General features: G+C 46.7%; 1 protein-coding gene across 1 annotated transcript in view; it reads right to left on the reverse strand.

The window, feature by feature from the left end:
- The window catches only part of LOC121446547 (protein sidekick-1), a 958,674-nt gene that overhangs the window by 134,513 nt on the left and 804,598 nt on the right, over positions 1-19,563 (reverse strand). Inside the window, exon 22 of the mRNA XM_041649217.1 lies at positions 18,950-19,071. Coding sequence (XP_041505151.1) covers positions 18,950-19,071 — 122 coding nt within the window. The remainder of the gene's footprint in view (positions 1-18,949; positions 19,072-19,563) is intronic.

Consider the following 19,563-nt stretch of genomic DNA (forward strand, 5'->3'; position numbering starts at 1 on the left):
CCTTCCTTTTTTCCTTCCTTTTTTCCTTCCTTTCTGTAGATTTACTTATTTTCTATGTTTCAGAGTTTTCCATGTATGAGCACTGTTTGTGTGCCTGGTTCCTGTGGAGGTGACAGGGGGCGCATTGGATCCTATGGAATTGTAGCTACAGATGATTGGGAGCTGCTATGCGGGTGCTGGGAACAGAAACTGGGTTCTCTGAAGGAGCAACAAGTGCTCTTAACTGCTGAGCTATCTTCCTACATGATCCCACCTTGTTTTTAGAGACAGGGTCTCTACCACTGAGCCACATCCTAACCCTTTTAATAAGGGCATTAACTTCATTCAAAGGGGCTCCACCCTCGTGTCCTAATCCTGCTGCAACAGTCCCACTCCTAATAGGACTCTTTGAGGGAAGGTGTCAATATATGCATTTGTAATAAACACACATCAGGTCCATAGCACCTGTCGCATGTCACCTACATGTGAGGTAATCTATCCACCATTATTCTCAGTGTCCCTGATAAAATGGTCTCCCGCTCCTCTTTTTTCTCCCCTTAGGGGTGCAGCTCTCCCTAAGAATCCCCTCTCCAGGAGGAGACGTTTCCCAGTCTTCCTTACATAGACCACTTCCTGGGTTTTGGAGTCAGGGGCCTCTGGTGCTGAGCCCCAGCAGTACAGACAAAGGGAAAGACTTGAATGCCCCTGTATCTCTGCCATCTTGGTCCTATGACTGGCTTGTGTTTATTTGCACAGAGGTGGGCCCTGCATAGCTACCAGAGATGCTTTTCCCAGCAGGTCTGCTGCTCTCAAAGACTAATAGCAACAAGGAGGCCTCCCCAGACACAGAGGGTTTATGGTACTGCCTCTAAATCCAGAGAATGTTGACAAAGACCTCTGCTTCACCACAGGGAACAAGGACCCCACGGGAGGGGCTTGAACTCCACATCCAAACATATCAGCGTGGAAGTTCGCAGGCTGCCCTGAGATGCCAAGACGCTCAGCCTTCTTCATAAAGCAAGGATGATAAAGTTACCCCAAGACATGATCAGAAACCCCTCTGAGGACAAAGTGAGTGATGTGGCCAGAAAGCTAGCACCTCAAAATGCCGGGTCCACTTGACCTACAGGACAGTCCAGTTGTGCAGCACAGATTGCTGGGGTGAAGGGTGTTATTCTCTACTGTGGTCTTAGGGTGGTGGGAACTGCCACCGCTACTGCTGGGCAGCCTCGTGTCCTGTGAGGAATGCATCATAATTCAGTTGTCTGGGAAACAGTCATGACTTCAAACCTGTCACATGGTTGTTCCTGGATGCTCATGATTTTACAGCCATTGCGAACTCAAGACTACCGGCAGAGACCGCCACAGATGCTACCATCGCAGTCCCTACATTGTTTCCCTGGTCTCACCTGCTGTCTCCTCTGGAAACCACAGTGATGGCTCTGGCCCATTTGCCCCTCTCCTCCAACTCCTGATAAAGAGATGGAAAAATAAAGTTCCCTTTCGGTGCCGCTTAGCCCAAGATCTGCTGGTCCCCCAGTTCTAGGATAAGAAGCTGGACATGTTAGAGCAAGCCTGTCATCCCACTGGGGTGGTTGAGGCAGGAGAATTACTAAGTTTGAGGCCATCCAGAACGACATCGTGGGCTTAAGGCTGGCTGTGCAAGCACGAGACCCGAGTTTGGATCCCCAGCACACTCGTCAACAGACTGCTGTGGCCATACGTGCCCCTCTCACCCAAGTGATGGGGAGCAGAGACAGGAGGATCGCTGAGGCTTTCTGGCTGCCAACCCTGACAAAAATGATGAACTCCGAGTTCAGCAAGAGAGCGTGTGTCAAGGGAATAAAGCAGAGAAGGGAGGGGCCCGATTTCTTCCTGTGCGTATTCATGGGCACTTGATGACACACACAGAACATGAACTCTCTCTCTCTCTCTCTCTCTCTCTCTCTCTCTCTCTCTCACACACACACACACACACACAGAGAGAGAGAGAGAGAGAGAGAGAGAGAGAGAGAGAGAGAGAGAGATCTTGACTCAAAAATAAAACCATTAGAAAACATACCACCATCACCACCAACAGATGCCTGGCACTTCCCTCCTTCTGAGCCTCTCCTCTCACACCCCTGCCCACCTGGGATGTCCTCTTCCTGCTGTAATATGGGCAGGCCTCCCTCAGTTCCTAACCATAACCTCACCTCCTCCAGGAGCCTTCTCTGATAGAACTAGTCAACCTCTCACTCGCCTTCTCGGATTCTGCCAGCAACATCTCCCCATGTGCACCCTGTCCAGGCCTGCTGAGAATGGTCGTCTTCTCCACAAAACCTCCGAGTTCCTGCAGGGAGTGTGTGCATGGTGGCTGGGCACCTGGGACCAGAAATAGCCCAGCCATCCTGGTCCTCTGCTTTGCAGCATGAGCAACAGATTTGATAAACCATCAAATCTACCAAACAGTTGGTGCTCACTAAATGCTTTCTGGGTGCAAGGCAGCAAGGGATGAATGACGGAAATGAATGAAAGATCCAGCGACCAGCAAAATGAAGCACCTAGACAGATCTAAAGCAAAAGAATCAGTGTGACAGGATCAGGGCACAGGACGGTCCTCAAAGTGGCAGGGGATGCTGACCCTGGTGATGGTGAAATGTGCAGTGTGTATGTGGGTGCGTATATGTGCTGTGCATGCATATATGTGGTATATATGTGTGTATGGGCAGTCTATATGTGGTATGTTTATGTGTGGTATGTGTAGTATATGTATGTGTATTCTATGGGTGGTGTGTGTGGTGTTTGTATGAGTGAAATGTATATGTGGTGTGTGTGTATGTTCGTATGTGATGTGTATGTGTAGTATGCACATACTTGTATTTATTTGTGGATGTGCATATGTACGTGTGCACATAGATGAGAAGACCAAAGACTCCTCTACCATTCTCCACCTTAATTTCTGAGCCAGCATCTCTGCCTGAACCTGGAGTTGCTTGATTCTGCTAGACTGGGCCAACAAGCCCTTGGAATCTCTAGCCTCTGCCTCTTCAGCAATGGGGCCAGTGGAGTGTGCTACCCAGTGGGCTTTATTGTGGGTGCAGGGATCCTCAAGCTTGTGCAGCAGGCACTGTACCCACTAAGCAGTTTCCAAGAGTCCCCATAATAGGAACTGAAATGATCTGATGATAGATTAACAAGCAGAAAGGCCAGGTTCATACTCTGCACGACTTCCAGATTTGCTCTGCTGGCCAAGGTGCACGACAAGAAGTCATTGCAAGGGTGTCATTACAGACAATCACACAAACAATAAAGATTTGGAAATATCTGTGTGTTTCATCGTCACCAGTCACCATAGACCCCAACTGCAGAGGGGGAGGCAACACGTTAGAGCCAAAGATGAACCGCCTCTGCAGATGTATGCCCATCACTGGGCTAGTGCTGAAGGGCCCATTAGAGCCACTGATGGCTTTCCTCCGTACATGTACCAGACAACTGGAAAATAATGTCACTCTTCCTATTAGGAAAGAGGAATTCAGTGTTGGTGGAGGTCTGCTACAACTGCAATGCTGACAGAGGCTTCTCTAAGGGCCCACAGTAGCCTAGACATCATCCACAGTGGGGAAGAGGTAGTCTGGGTGGGGTCAGATATACTATCTTGCAGAGCCTGAAGAGGAGCTGAGAGGGTGTGGCCCATGGGGTCTGTCACCTTCAAAGTGATAGTTATCCAGAGATGTAAGCGCCTCCTTAAAGGAGGAGCTCTCCTTTCGTCAGAGAGATTGCTCTGTCCCCAGGTGGCATTTGTGATGTGATCCATCTCTGGCTCAGCAGGGGCTCCCTGGCACTTGCCTTGGGCATATGTCTCAGTGTGAGGTCATGGCCAACACCTGGATGGCAAGGGTCCTGGTCTCACCCAGCTAACACCTCCAGGAAGACAAGGACAGTAACCACATTACAGAAATACAGAAGGGATGGTGAGGTGGATTTTGGGTAAAGTGCCTACTGTGTAAGTGAGTTCAAATTCCCAGCACTTGCATAAAAGCTGGCCATGTTAGCATGTACCTGTAATCTCTGTGCTACAATGAGGAGATGGGATAGCGAGAAAAGCAAATTCCCAGACATTTCTAGACCTGCTACACCAACAAACCAGTGATGAACAAGAGACTCTGTCTCAAACAAGATGGAACGCCAGGACCAAAGCCTGAGGCTGTCCTCTGACCGTCACATACATGCCACACCTCCACACACACCCTCCACAAAGACCATAAAGATAAGAAGTGCAGGACATTAACGTGCACGTGGAGCTATGAGAACCACTGGGCCTTGAAGCGCTCTTGCTGCCCAGTGCACTGTCTTTAAACTTCCATCAACTCTGAAAGAGTAAAACATCCCCCAAACAGATACACTGGGCAGGAGAAATGGTTCTGTCAATAGAGTGTGTGCTGGGAACTCATGAGGACATGATTCTGGGTCTGCAGAACCTATGTCCAAAGCTAGATGTCACAGCACATGCCAGCAACTCCAGAAGTGGGGAGGCAGTTCCCTGGAGGGTGCTGGCCAGACAGTCTATCCAGCTGGTGAGCTCCAGGTTCAGCGAGAGACCATCTCAAAAAAGACCTCTCAAGTCTACTTCTGCTCCTGTATGTTCACACATACAACACACACACACACACACACAGAGAGAGAGAGAGAGAGAGAGAGAGAGAGAGAGAGAGAGCAAGTAAGCAAGCAAACCAAAATGCCTGTTAGTTCAGAAGGGGTTAGGCATCATAACCCCAACCCATAGAGAAATTAATGGACAAGGAGAATGTTCTGAATACACCTGACCTATAGAGCATCACAGCTTAGCTTGGCCCTCATTAACCATGCTTAGAACACCTACATTGGCCTACACTTGGCCAATGCCATTTAATGCAGTCTATTTTTATAGTAAAGTATTTTATAGTAAAATATTGACTAGCTCATATATATATATATATATATATATATATATATATATATATATGTATATACTCACTCGATCATGATGGAACACAGAACTACCATATAGAAAAGGCTGGCCACATGGTGCCCTACAGAGAACAGCTTTTGTTGCGGAGTGGAGCTGAGATATTATGAGTTGAACTATAGCAGGCTGGCACTGTCCACACATACACAAGGAATCATCATTAGTTGGGGACTGTCTGTATATACATGAGAACCATGGCAACCTCTGCTCATGGTGACCCTTGCCAAGAGGGCTTGGCATCTGTTTCTTTCATGAGTCTCTATACCCTCTGATGGATGCTGGGAAGGTTATTGTCTTGTCTCTGGTGTCTGAGTCCTGGGCCTAGACAGTGCTTAGCTAGTGTGGCTAGAAGCAGGAGAGGATCCACAGAGTCTAGCATAGGGTACAAGAGAGATGCCCAGGTTGGAACTCTCAGCCACACACTGGCCTTCAGTCTCCTGGCTGTGTAGGCAGAAGGCAGAAGGGAATGCCCTGCCTAGGAAGAGAAACTTCTAATAGAGGCACACATGCTCAGCTGTTGACCAGGCTTGCGCTGGAAATCACCCTAGTGTGTATGTATCGCGAGAGGCTTCAGATAAAATGGCTTGTTAGGTAAATGGAAATCCCTACACACCCAGTGAAGCGTCCTTTAACCAAAGCAGCATGCAGAAACACAAAGTGCCACCTGTGGCCTTCCATCCATCAGCCTCCATCCAATCTAGTTCCTGGAACCTGCCGAGCACACCTGGAAGACACATAGCATTTCCTCGTGCCCTGGTGTCCCCCAGGCATGAGTCACTTCAATGGGAATGGTTAATGACACTCTGGGCAACCTGTGCGTGTCACCTCCGAGGCCACTGGGGCCACACGATATCTCCATCTCCACTGTTCCTTAGTTACCAGGAGACCAGCATGGAACAGATTCGTGTTTTATTTTATTAGCCCATAACACTCTCTAAAACAGCTCCTTTTAAAGAAAATGGCTACTATTATGCACAAATAAGCACTTAGTGGGTTCCCCCACCCCATCAGGGCTTTCCATTTTCAGAACGGAAACAGTTTTGTCTGTACCCAAAGTGTTACCAAGAGCGTCTTCATTACCGACAATCCTGCCCCAAGCAGCCTTCGCAGGAGTCGGGCAGCAATTCTGGCTATTAGAGCGCAGCGAATGGCCGTGTGCAGCAGGGGCTGAGGGAGGGCAAGGAAGCAAGGGGTGGGGAGAGGGTGGCCAAGGACAACAGGTACCGCTGCCAACTGCAGGGAAAATGTGGGGAGAGCGATTTTGCTCCATCTGCAGCCAGAGGTTACTAATTAAGGAACGCATTACAGAACCAGAAATACCCACCAAAGCTGCTGCTTTTTATCTTTTTAAACCCATATCTGAGCAGCAACACTACAAGGGCCGTATAAGGGGTTTTTCCAACAGCAAGCATCTTTCATCCCATAATTCACGGAGGATAACTGAAGTCAAAAACCTCAGTGTGTGGGGCTGGGGAAATGGTTACGAGTAAGGTGATTCCTGTGAACATGAGAAGACCTGAGTCTAATCCCAAGAACACACATAAAAGGAAGCAGGACACGGTGGCACATGGTTGTGGTCCCAGCATGGGGAAATGGAGGATCCATCCCTAAGTGGATGCCTAAGGCTCCCCGGCCGGCCAGCCGACCCTAATTAGCAAGCTCCAGACTGAGGGAGAGACCCGATCTCAAAAAATGAGGAGGAATGTGGTAGAGAAAGACACCAGAAGCTGTCTCTGGCCTCTAGTCTTTTGCATATATGTACACACTCACCTGTGCACATGTGAACACGTTCGCAGGCATGCACACATACAAACCAAAAAATAATGGCAACAAAAGCATTGGTTCGCGGTTTCAGAAAGTAGTTGTGATATAAGCAAAACTTAATTCAAAGATGCACTGGGAAGTGGAAGGCATGGAAGTGGAGTGGAGGCTGCACTGCACACGCTGGCCTGGGAGGATGTGCCGGTCTTCAGTCCTGGCTGCTGCTTGGGGGAGGCCAGGGAGCCTGGACATTCAGCTCCGGGTCATTCCCTTCTTGAGCCTTCCACAGCCCCAGATAGTTTGGCCTGCTCCTCCCTCCATGTTCCTCTAGTAGCCTAGGAAGTCTTGGGTGTGTGTGTGTGTGTATGTTAATGCATGTATGTGTTAATACATATATGTGTGTGTTAGTTCATGTGTGTGAAGTGGGTGTGTATGCCTTGCATATGTGTGTACAGGAAAATATGCACATGTGTGCCTGTATAAGTGAAGGCAAGTGGTAAACCTGGTTGTTGTTACTTGGGAACTGTCCACCTCGTTGTTTTTGAGATAGGGTCTCACTGGCCCAGAACTCACCAAGTAGGCTAGGCTCGTAGACAACAAACCCCGGGGCTCTAAATGTCTCCAGCACTGAGATTACAAACTTGTACCTCTAGCTTTAAATAAAAAAACAAGCATGGGTCCAGGGAGATGAAACTCAGGTTCTCATTCTCGTAAGGCAAGCGCTTTCCAGACCAGGCTGTCTTCCCCAGGCCTTGGCAAACCTTTCTACACTCACCCCCGCTTCCACACTGTGGACTCCTTCTCTCTAGGTTGGCCATCTTGACTTAGTTTTCAGCCATTTACTAAAATGATCACAAGGTCATCTCAGGAGCTGGTGTGCTTGGAAGGGTGAGCATGAATAGCCCTCTTCAGGCAAACACATCCCACTGCCAGCAAGACCAACTCCTGCCCCTTGGTGAGCTTGCTCCAGCTCTGGGTAATAAATGAATGGCTTCTCTTCCAAAAGGCAGAATTGCTTTGTGTGGAGGCCAGTGATGGGCAAGGGGATGCTCTGTGCACTGTAGGCTCAGCAGGTGCCACTGTGATCAACCCACACTCCCAGCACATGCCTGCCAGCTCATGGCCCATCCAGAGAAAGAGAACGACAGCAAGCCCGTCTCATTCTCAGCTCCAGGTGCTGTCCTCATCCTCCACCTTCCAAGCTTTCTGTGGATGCTCACAGTTGACCCTGGGCCAGTGATTTAACTCTGGGTCTTCGTTGGAAAGATGGACAGGTTGGGCAGGGCGCTGGATTGGAGCGTCAGACCTTCGCTGCTGTAATGTCTCTTCTTGTCTTCTGCAGGGGCTGAGGCATCCCACAGGCTGGGTCTCCTCTGAGAGCCACACCTGTCCCTCATGTTATCCTTCAGCAAAAATGAAGACGTTCTAAAGAGGGGTGCTGTGAAATGGCTTAGTGGGTAACGTGCCTGCTGGGCGAACATGGGGATCCACAGAAACCCATGTGAAAGAAGTCAGGTGTGCAGTGTGCCCCTGTGACCTCAGTACTGGGGAGGCAGAAACAGGCAGATCCCCAGCAATCGCTAGCTAGTCAGTCTAGCTGAAATGGCAAGCCCTGGATCCAGAGACCTTGCCTCTGAAAACACTGAAATAACTAAGGAAGACTTCCAACGTTAACCTCCGGCCCTGTGTGTGCCCACATGGGACATGTACAAATGCACACACCACATGTGAACACACACACACACAGAGACATGTGAGCAGGCACACACACAGAGACAGAGAAAGAGAGATTCTAAAGAGATACCTGTGCCCTTCCCCTTGTCTATCTGACTATTAAAACAACGGTTTCTGTTGTGGAATAATCTTTTTGTATACTGTGAAGATGTGTCACTCTGATTGGTTTAATAAAAAGCTGAATGGCCAATAGCTAGGCAGAATTTCTAGTCACAGAGGATGCTGGGAAGAAGAAGGTGGAGACACCAGGAGACACAGAGCAAGCAGGATGGGCAGTACGGAGATGAGGTAATAAAGCCACGAGGCAGAACATAGATGAATAGAAATGGGTTCATTTAAGTTATCAGTTATAAGAGCCAGTTAGAAACAAGCCTAAGCTATTGGCTGAGCTTTCATAATTAATAAAAAGTTTCTGTGATTGACTACAGGCTTCCAAGGAATTGAAATTTCCTCAGGAGTCCTTTGCTGGGAGAAGTAAAAGGTGGAAGCCTGGGCCAGCCTGACAGGGAGCATGTCTCCCAGAAAGAGGTTTTATACATTCTGACAACTATTCAGATCTCCTTGCAGGAGAGGCTGGGGCCCTGACCATGCTGACTGGGACTGCCTAGCTATGTGGATCTCTTGCCCTCATTTATAATCCAAACCCCATGTCAGAACCTCAGAGATGAATTGGGGGGGGGACTGAATCTCTTTATTCCTAATATGGCCCCATTGAATCTCCCCCACCCCTGTCTTCCTCTCCACTCTTTCTTGTCTCTTTAGTTGAGAAAGGGTGCAAGCCTAACTTGTTAGGGCTGCCCAGGCCCAGAGTGTGGCCCTCACAACTCCACTAACACTCAGGTAGCCTGGGCAGGGCCATAGCCCCCTCCATTGCCTTCAGAGGAGCTGAACTCACCTCCCACTCTTTCCTGGGGAAGCTTTCCAGAAGCTGCTGCTGCAAATTTGCTCTGGAGGCTCCCAGGAAGCGTGGCCTTGTGATAATAAGTCATGGCAGTGAAAACAAAGACTTCTAGAACATTCCACAGCCAATCTCCTTTGGAGAGGCTGTGAGAGGAACCCCAGTCCCCCCCCCCCCCCGCCCCACACACGTCCCTCCCTCCTCAGCACTCTGCTGGTGGAGCCCATCCAGACACTTAAAGAAAATGCTGTTGCTTTTGTGTGACACAAAGATCCAGCTGGGGAAAGATGCCACAGTCATGTGCACATCCCGCCCTCGGGCAGTTGCTCAGGGTCTCAAACACCAAGGATGAGACTTGCAGCAGCCTCCTTCTAACTTCTCTTGACCTCAGTGGACCCGAAAGATCCCAAAGGTGCTTTTACAAGCCTGCCCCCTGGGATTCTGAACTAATCTGGCTGAGAACACAAACACAGAGAGCTCAGGGACCTGGCCTGAGGGGGAAGGAACCTGCTGGCCATTCTGAGGCTTCAACTTTCAGACTGAAGTATTGCGGATGGAACGTGACTAACGGGTATTTCAGTTCCTGCACTACAGCAGGCTGAAGGACCCTACAAACCAGAAGCCACAGAGGAGCTGGGTAGGAACGGCAGTCAGCCTGTTAGAGCCGCTCAACTCGGGAAACCAGAAGTGTGGCTGCTCTGGGGGAGGGTCTCTCTTAGCAATCAAGGGCTGGAACAAGGTCCAGGGAGGTGAACCACAGGGCCTTTGCACAGCCGAGATGTCTGCCCCTTCACATTCTGCAAGCAAAACTGAGGTGAAAGAAGAAAAAAGCCTCTGGCTGCTGGAAAGGGGAACTAATGCAGTACTCACTATAAATATGGAGTCTGCTTCTCTTCCTCCCCAGGCCTGTACTTGTGTGTGTGTGTGGTGGCGGGGGGGAGAACAAAAAGAAGATAAGCATCTCCCCATGAGTGCCCCACTTTTGGGGTCTAGAGCAAAGGTTTTCAACCCCCTTTCTTTGATAGAAAGACCCTTTCATAGAGGTCACCAAAGACCATTGGAAAACACTGATATTTACATTATGATTCCGAACAGTAGAAAAATTAGAGTTATGAAGTATCAATGAAAACAATTTTATAGTTGGGGTCACCCCAACATGAGGAATTGTATCCAAGGGTCACAGCATTAGGAAGGTTGAGAACCACTGGTCTAGAGAAAGAGAATATCAAATAGTGATTTGGGGGAGAGATGTGAAAATGCTACCACTAAATCACCAAGTGTGGGAAAACCTAACCAGTATGGAAAAGCAAGCAAGCAAGCAAACAAACAAAACCCAAATCCCTAAGACATAGAAAGGCACACGAGAATGAACTGTCGCTGGGTGGTAGTGAAACTGTCATCTCCACGCTGGAGAGGCTGAGGCAGGAATATCATGAGTTCAAGGCTAGTCTGGGCTCTCAGAGGGAGAACCTTTTAAAGCAATGACATGACCAAAACCTAAAACAAACACAGAATAAGGAGAGTCAGCTGGGGACATGGCTCAGTAGGTAAGGCTCTTGCTTGATCCCCAGAACCCTCTTAAGAAGCCAGATGTGATGGTGCATGCTTGTTCTCCCAGCAGGGGGAAGGCAGAGACAGGGGAATGCCTGGGAGTTGAGGGCCAACCTGCCCAGATTAATCCAGGCCAGTGAGAGATCCTGTCTCCAAACAAATAACCAAACCAAAATGGACAGTGTCCTGAAAAATGGTACCCAGATTTGACCTCAGGCTGCCATACAAATGTGCATAAGCACACACATGCACACACACACACACACACACACACGTATGCACACACACGCACACACAAACACGGAATAAACTGTAACATTAAGGACAGAATACGTCACTATTGCTATATATTTTTAAAAGGCAGAGATGAAGAAGCAATAGAGCTATATAAGATGTAAATATCTGTCACTGAGATTGAAAACTTCCGAAGAGACAAAAGGGCCGATGAGATAGGGGTCAACAGGGAATTAATTTACTGGAAACTACTTCTGAGGACATTATTTAGAGAGGAGCACAGAGAGATAAGACAAGAGAAATAGGAAGTGGATGCTGAGCGACCAGGCGGATAAAGAGAGAAGCAATTTCTTACATCCACCAGGAGTCCCAGCAAGAGACAACAGACAGTGGCGAGGCTGCACCCAAACAGACCGTGACAAAGAATTTGCCAGAGCAAATTGAAGTTTTAGACTCAAAGTGTCTGATACACCCCGACTTCAGAAGCAGCCCCGGGCTGTGCAAATGTGAGGACCAGAGACTGAGTCCCAGCACTCACATGAAATCCTGATGGGCATGGGGGCCCAGTACAATCCCAGCACTCAGGAGATGGAAAGGGGGGATACTTGGGGCAAGTTAGCTAGCTAATCTAGTTGGATTAGTGAGAGACCCTGCCTTGATACAGAAAGTGGAGAACAATCCAAAAGATATCTGGTGTAAGTCTCTGGCTCCCACACTCACTTGTACACCACACAGATGCACATATATTATGCATACACATGAAAAAATAACAAAAGATCCTTCTGTAGCAGGCTTTCTTGGATTGTCAACCAGATCAAGACAAGGAGACTTGTCAATTATGAATGTCTGGCCTTATCTTATAACTAGCTCTTATAACTGAATTTAACCTGTTTCTCTTCATCTACGTTTTGCCCCAGGGCCTTTTACTTTTCTTTCATTCTATATGTCTTACTCCATGTCTATCTGGCTCGTGTCTCCCTCTCTCCCTCGTTCTCTCTCCCCTCTCTCCCATTCCTTCCTCCTATTTATTCTCTCTGTCCATCAGCCCTGCCTATCCCTCTACTGACTAGCTATTGACCATTAAACTTTTTATTAGACCAATCAGGTACCTTAGGCAGGCAAAGCAACACATCATTGTATTGTTAAAACAGTGCAGCATCAGCAAATGTAACACATCTTTACATGGTTAAGCAAATGCAGCATAAACAATGTAACACACCTTTACATAGATAAAGTAATATTCTGCAACATAATCAAATGTAACACATTTTTACCCAGAGTAATATTTCACAACATCCTCCTAGACCTACTGTATTATAGTTAAGCTGCAGAATACAAGAGATCCCTAAGATACTAGATTACTGGCAAAGTAAGATAGGGTACGAGGTGAACTTCAACGTCAACAATAAGAATGAGGAGAAAGCGGGCTATTATCTCCAGACCTTTAGTTCCTGCACTTACAGTGCTAAACTGCCATTCAGAGGATGGCACTAAAGATCTTTCTAGATTACCCAGTTGTACCATGGGAGAAGTTAACATTCACCGTGTTGCAACCCAGAGAACAACTAAGAGATGTAATCGAAGGAAAAGGAAATTGAACCAGGAGGAAAGACTTGGGGAAGAAATGACCAGGAAAGAGAGTGGCAGATGCACCACAAAATCTAAGCAAGTACCAACCCAGGGCCAGAGACAGTGAGTGTCACTGTCTTCAGTTGGAAAAACTACGTGGGACTGAAGTGCTGGGAACATGGTAGGCATGGCGTGACTAGTACCAGACCTGGTGTTATAAACCTGTAATTCCTGCTACTAAGGAGACAGAGAAAGGATCACAAGTTCAAGACCAAACTGGAAAGCTTACTGAGAATCTGTACCAAAATAGACAGTGAAGAGGCACAGAAACATAGTTCAATGGCAGTGCACCTCCCTAGAATCCCCCAGTGAGGGACTGGGGTATGGCTCAGTGGTAGAGCACCTGCCTAGAATCTCCCAGTGAGGGACTGGGGTGTGGCTCAGTGGTAGAGCCTCTGCCTAGAATCCCCCAGTGAGGGGCTGGGGTGTGGCTCAGTGGTAGAGTACCTCCCTAAAATCCCCCAGTGAGGGACTGGGGTGTGGCTCAGTGGTAGAGCATCTGCCTACTATGCGCAGTTTCTTAGATATCCAAGAAGTAAATATTTTTAAAAAGGAATAAAGATGGATAAATGGAAAGAAGTGAGGAAGGAAGAAGAAAATGAGGGAAGGACAAAAGGAAGAACAGAAGGAATAAGAGAAGGAAGGAAAAGCTCAAAAATACATCTAAATGCATATGAAAATAGAAGTGGGGGCAGAAAATTGGGTGGAGCTTCTTCAGAAGACACAAATTGGAAATGCCTTGCTTCCTATCAAAAAACATGCCAGAGAAGACTCAGAGGTTGGACTTAATTGGACATTACCTCATTCTACATATGTGGTTCTGATGAAAATGCCCTGTGCAGACCTATAGAAGAGACATCTGGCAGCTTCTGGGAAGGGTTAGCATGCAGTTACTGTTTGATCTAGCTGTTGTAGGATATTTTATACTGTGTGAAGGTGTATTTGCTGTGATTGGTGTAATAAAAAGCGGAATGGCCAATAGCTAGGCAGGAGGTATAGGTGGGACTTCCAAACAGAGAGAAAACTCTGGAAAGAAAAAAGGTAGAGTCTCTAGACAAACATGGAGGAATCAGGATAAACAGTATGGAGATGAGGTAACAAGCCTTGTGGAAGAATGTAGATTAAAATATATGGGTTAACTAAAGTTATAAAAACTAGTTAGTATCAAGTCTAAGCTAAGGCCAAGCTCTTGTAATTAATAACTCGCCATATCATTGTCTGTGATCTGGCAGCCCAAAGAAAAATCTGACTATACCCAGCAGCCTCATGTCTGGGGTCTAATTTGAAGATACATAGCAGCAAAAAGACAAAATGTTAAGACCAATTTCTTGGTAGAAGAATCCCTTCCTAACCCTGGTCTTGATTCTTCATTCCCTTTGACTTCTGGAACCTATGCACAGGGTGCCTCACATAGCATAGGGCTCTAGGCTGATGGCAACAAGGCTAAACACACTAAAAGAACAAGATTATTTGGTCCAAAGTCACCACAGGGGTACTTAGAAGTGGAATAGTGTCTTTGAGATGAGACCAAGGCAGAAGGAAAATCCCAGTCTGAAGAAGATCCACTTGCAATGACTGACTTTGAAGATGGGAAGGAACTCTGAGATACCCGACAAGGTGACCTTCAGTAGCTAGAATAGTCCTGCTGACAGGTAGCTTCCTACACACCAAACCTTGGGTTCCCAACATGGAACTGATTTTTACCTATATCACAGAATTCAGCTCCTCTCCAGAGTCTCCAGAGGGGGCGCTGTGCTACGGGCACCATGCTTTAGCTATAAAACCCACACTAGACTTGCAACGAACTGATCTCTAATAGCATGTTCGTGTTGGGTAAGCACTCTGTGTTTGGCAACTTGTTGATGGCAGTGGTAGAAAACACAGGCCCAACATGGAGAAGAGGCTACACAACCATAGCAGGTGATGGCTGGGGAGATGGGGGAGCGGACAGGAAATGTACAGGTGTGGACTAGCTACTTTATCACGAGGGCAGTGAGTGCAGAAGGCCACATTCCACATAAGGACAGTAATACAAATATGGAGGTTTGTTTTTGTTGTCAAAGAGAAGAGCAGAGAGCTTGGGAGATAGGAAAGATAGTTCATTCAATAAAGTGTTTGACCCATAGAACCTAAGTTGTTGGGTTTTTTTTTTTTTTAACCTAGGCATGTCTGATACTACTTACTTGCAATCCCAGTGCTTAGGAGTTAGAGACAAGAAGACCCCTGGGGGTAGCTGCCCATTAGCCTAGACTGCTCAGTGAACCCCAAATGCATAAAAGACTCTGTCTCCAAAACCAGGTGAACAGTACCTGAGGAACAAGAGCTGGGGTTGACCTATGGCTTCTATAGGCATTGTCCACACATGTGCACCTGCACACACATCAATACATATACAATGTACTGATTCAAGTAGGCATAATTATCCACAAGATGCAGTAACAGGCAGGGAACCTAGACTTCCCAGCACATCATTTTTCTATAGCTTTGACTCTGCAATAGTGTAAATAGTTACAAAGTGAAAATAAACTTAAAAAGCCCTAGCGATTTCTCTCAGGAGAAATGATTTTTTTTTCAGAATCTAACTGCTAATAAGCAAGGCAAAAGAACACAACAACTGACATGAATGTGTCTAGTTATATACAAATTGGTGATGAAAGCGTGGATAAAAAGAATACTGTTGGGTGATTTTTTTTTTAAGCCCAGCATTTTGGCTGTGAACACAGGAGAAAATTAAACCTAAGGATAGACCCTTATGCTGCATTCAGTGGTCATGTTGATTACGCTGTTGGAATCACAGGTTTATATTCAATATAATAGTCAGGTAAAGAAAATAAGAACACTGGGGTTTCTGAAAAATGCATATGAGGCAAATTTACTATAAGATATGAATTTAAGGATAATGGTATTTGATTTGAATTGAAAATATCACTATGACCTTATGGTGTTAAAAAAAATACATGTTTCCTGGGGCTGAGAGGTGGTTCAGTGGCTAAGAGCACTAGCTGCTCTTCCAGAGATCACAGGTTCAATTTCCAGGATACACAATGGGGTCTCACAAGCATCTCCAACTCCAGTTCTAGTGAACCTGACACCTTCTTCTGGCCTTCCTGAATACCAGGCACATGTATGGTACATAAATGTGTATACAGGCAAAACATTCATGAACATGAAATAAGTAACTCTAACAAAAATGTTTAGTGTATTTCCTCTCCTGACCAGAAAGGTTCAGAAGCAATGACCAGATGGCAGCAATGAGCTCCCCAACCTTTTGATGCTCAGGTTGTGATCTTCAAATGTTACTCAGCACTATTTAAAACCCAGGCTCATGTATAAACAGCTCATATGAGCTTGGACCAGGAAGGCACCATGTGCTGGGGCATATACCAGAAAATCAAATCTTCTCATGTCAAGAAATCTAAAACATGAAGGGATAAAGATGGGTGGATTTAGGGCTCAAAGAATAGCAATGGGGGCAAAGGAGATTGATACCTCTGTGAGTGAAGGGCTCACCACACAAGCACAAGGACCTTAGTTTGAATCCCTAGAACCTACATAAAGCTGGACATGGTAGCATATGTCCATAATCCCTGTGTTCCCATGGACAGATAAGAGGCAGAAGAAGTTTAGGGGCTCACCTGGTGTACACAGCAGGCAAAAGAAACTGTCTCACACAAAATGAAGGAGAGGACCAAGACCTGAAACTGTCCTCTAACTTCCATGTGTGCACCATGGCATACACATACAGACACACAGACACATACATATGACTAACATAGAGCAATGAGTACAGATGCCTGGAACACACTGAATATAAAAGCATATGCTTTCACAATTGTTGCAATATTAGGAAAGAGACAAAAAAAGAGAAAGTAGATCTGTTTAACACTAGTAGAAGGAGGCAGTGCCTTATTTTGATAATTTATAATTGAGTGTTTTCTGTCTTCTTGGCTTTGAGAGTTCCCAAACAATGTGAGGGATTAGGGTAAGGGCTTTCCTTCAAAGTTCCAGAGACAGAATGAGTAAAAGTTGAGAGGATGGAAAAATTTCCACTCTGAACGTTAAACAAAACAAAACAAAACAGTTCAGGTGAAAGAGCATGCATGGATGAAGAGAGAAAGCACTGATGGGGAACTGATGGAGTAGGGATCAGGAATCAGGGAGTTCATTCCCTCCTGCTGCTTTATTTAGCATAAGTTCATGCTCTTTATCCATCTCAACATGCTCAGAGAACCGAGGATATGCTGAGGATGCAGGAAGAAGAGAGGGTGATACCAAAGTGAAAGCACATTTCATCAAGTTTTTGTGATGAACTTCTGCTTCAAAGGATATAGAGGGACAGAGGAGTGTTAAGGGGTATGACTAGAAGGGATCTTGCAAGGACCTCTCCAGTGTCTAGGTGTTGTCAATAGGACATGGCACTGGGAAAAAGGGCAGAAGACTTTTTGAAGAAAAAAAAAGAGATGTAATCTATAGTGACAGAGAGAAGACAAGTGACTGCCAGTGGATGAGGGGGACTGTAAGGGAGGGGAACAAGGAGTGTGAGAATGCGTCTGGGAGCAACAGGTGTGCTTGATACTTCAGTCCACATGGAGCTTGCTCAGCAACCAGGACCAATAAACATCGAGACAGTTTTCCATAGACATTTTTCTTTTTCTTTTTTTTTTTTAATATTTTTATTTATTTATTATGTATACAATATTTTTTCTGTGTGTATGCCTACAGGCCAGAAGAGGGCACCAGACCTCATTACAGATGGTTGTGAGCCACCATGTGGTTGCCAGGAATTGAACTCAGGGCCTTTGGAAGAGCAGGCAATGCTCTTACCCTCTGAGCCATCTCTCCAGCCCGACATTTTTCTTCTTAAAGTTTCAAAGTCTGTTTCCAACTTTTTTTTGTTTCATTCACTGTTTTTTTTTATTAGGCATAAAATATAGATATACTCTTATTTTTCTTAAGTCAATAGTCTCAACCCCAGGGATGGTTAGCTCCCATTGAATTAGTTTACACTGTGGGGATTCTATGGGCTTGGTGAAACTTTTGTGCATGTATGTATAGGATTTGCTTTCCAATTCATAGCCAGTAACCAGGAGAGACTCCTGCAGCCCAGTGAAAGAACAGTGATGAGTCACCAGGATCTAATTACACGGGAACTACTTCTAAACATCACCACTCACTGCTCACAATTTGGCTCTTCATCTTTTCCCCTTTTATTAGAACATGGAGTTGGTGGAATGTGTGGTATTCATCCACACCAGAAGATCCTACTTACATATAGCCATCCTAGATGCCCAAGCCCACCCATGTTTATTATAGCCCCTGACACTACATTGAATCTTTTCCTTGGCCCATCCTTGGATATATATGCTAGACTTTCCCATCACTTCCTAACACTCTATGCTGTCTCCAGACATACCCTGAGGCAGGAGATCCTGCCACCCGCGGATAGAATGGTTTCTTCCACAGCACCCCCCATGCCCTGAACAGCACCTGGAGACTAAGCCTGCTCTAGAAAGGCAGCTGTAGCCATGATGCTCTATGCCAAACAAGCTGTGCCAGTTTGGTAGCCAGTTAACTGTGAAGTAGAATTTAAAACTCAGTCAGTTGCTATCTAACTTGGGGTACCATGCTGGTACAGCCTTGAGTTTCCTCCTTTATTTTCACTTCTGGCAACCTGATAGGGCCCTGATTTTCTCATCTTTGTCCACCCTGTCTTCAGTGTCTAATTTCATTCCTGTCTCTGCTCTTCCCCTCCATGCACACCCCCTTTTAGCCACCCTGGATTTTCTCTAGGGGGACCATCAACACTCCCTCAAGGGCAGGTCCTTACCATCTGCCTATTGGGAATCCCTAGCTCCCAGGGTGTGGAAGTTAACATTGGCAACTTGATAGTACCTAGAATTATCTAGGAGACAAACCTTTGGCCATGTCTGTGAGGGGGTTTCCAGAGTAGAGGTGGGAAGACCCACTCTGAATGTGGGTGTCCCCATCCATGGACTGGGGTTCTGGACTAAATGAAAAGGAGAAAATGCACTGAGCATCAGTAATCCTCTTGGCTTCCTGACTGTGGACTGTCTCACTGTGACTTCCCGGCCTTTTGTGGACAGTGCTGCATTGTTATCCAGAATGAGCCTTCCTTCCTCCTTAAACTGCTGGTCAGGTATTTTGTCACCACCTACCTGCCCCTCCACAATCCACCTGCAGATGGCCGTCTTCCCATCATAGCCGGGTCGGAACTGGAGTGTGGCTGAGCGAGGGCTGATGTTGGAAATGACCAGGTTGGATGGAGCACCAGGAAGGTCTAGAGGGGGTGAGAGTCAGGAAGAGGGTTAACTTGTGTCCCAGCTTAGGATGGGTGCCAAGCCTGTTAGGGAGGAAATGGCTTCATAATGACTCTTCATTGCAAAAGGCCCTTGTTTACCAAACCGGGAAAGCGAGAAGCAGTGCAGCCCCCTCAGCAAGGCCTCACAGCGGGATCCTTCCTCTAACAGGGTCACCCGCTGTGCCCCAGGCCATCTGAAGAGGCATTAAGAGACTCCTGTCTTATTCATCTCTACAGAGAGCAGATAATTAATAGGTGCTTGTTGTGCAAAGAAAGACAAGGGAACGTGATTACATCCTCCAGGCTCCTGCCCCAGCACCAAGAAAGGACTGTCTAACTTCTTTTCACTGCTCCCGTGATGCCCCGGGAGTCAGGGTTGAGGAGGGGATGGAAATCTGTAGGTTTTAGATGTGGTTTCCAAGACAACCAAGAGCAGGTGACAGTGCAGGACTCTTTCCTGGACTCAGTTGT

This window comes from Microtus oregoni, unplaced genomic scaffold, assembly GCF_018167655.1.
Source record: "Microtus oregoni isolate MIOR12 unplaced genomic scaffold, Mior012 000003F_ref0000135, whole genome shotgun sequence".
NCBI lineage: Eukaryota > Metazoa > Chordata > Mammalia > Rodentia > Cricetidae > Microtus > Microtus oregoni.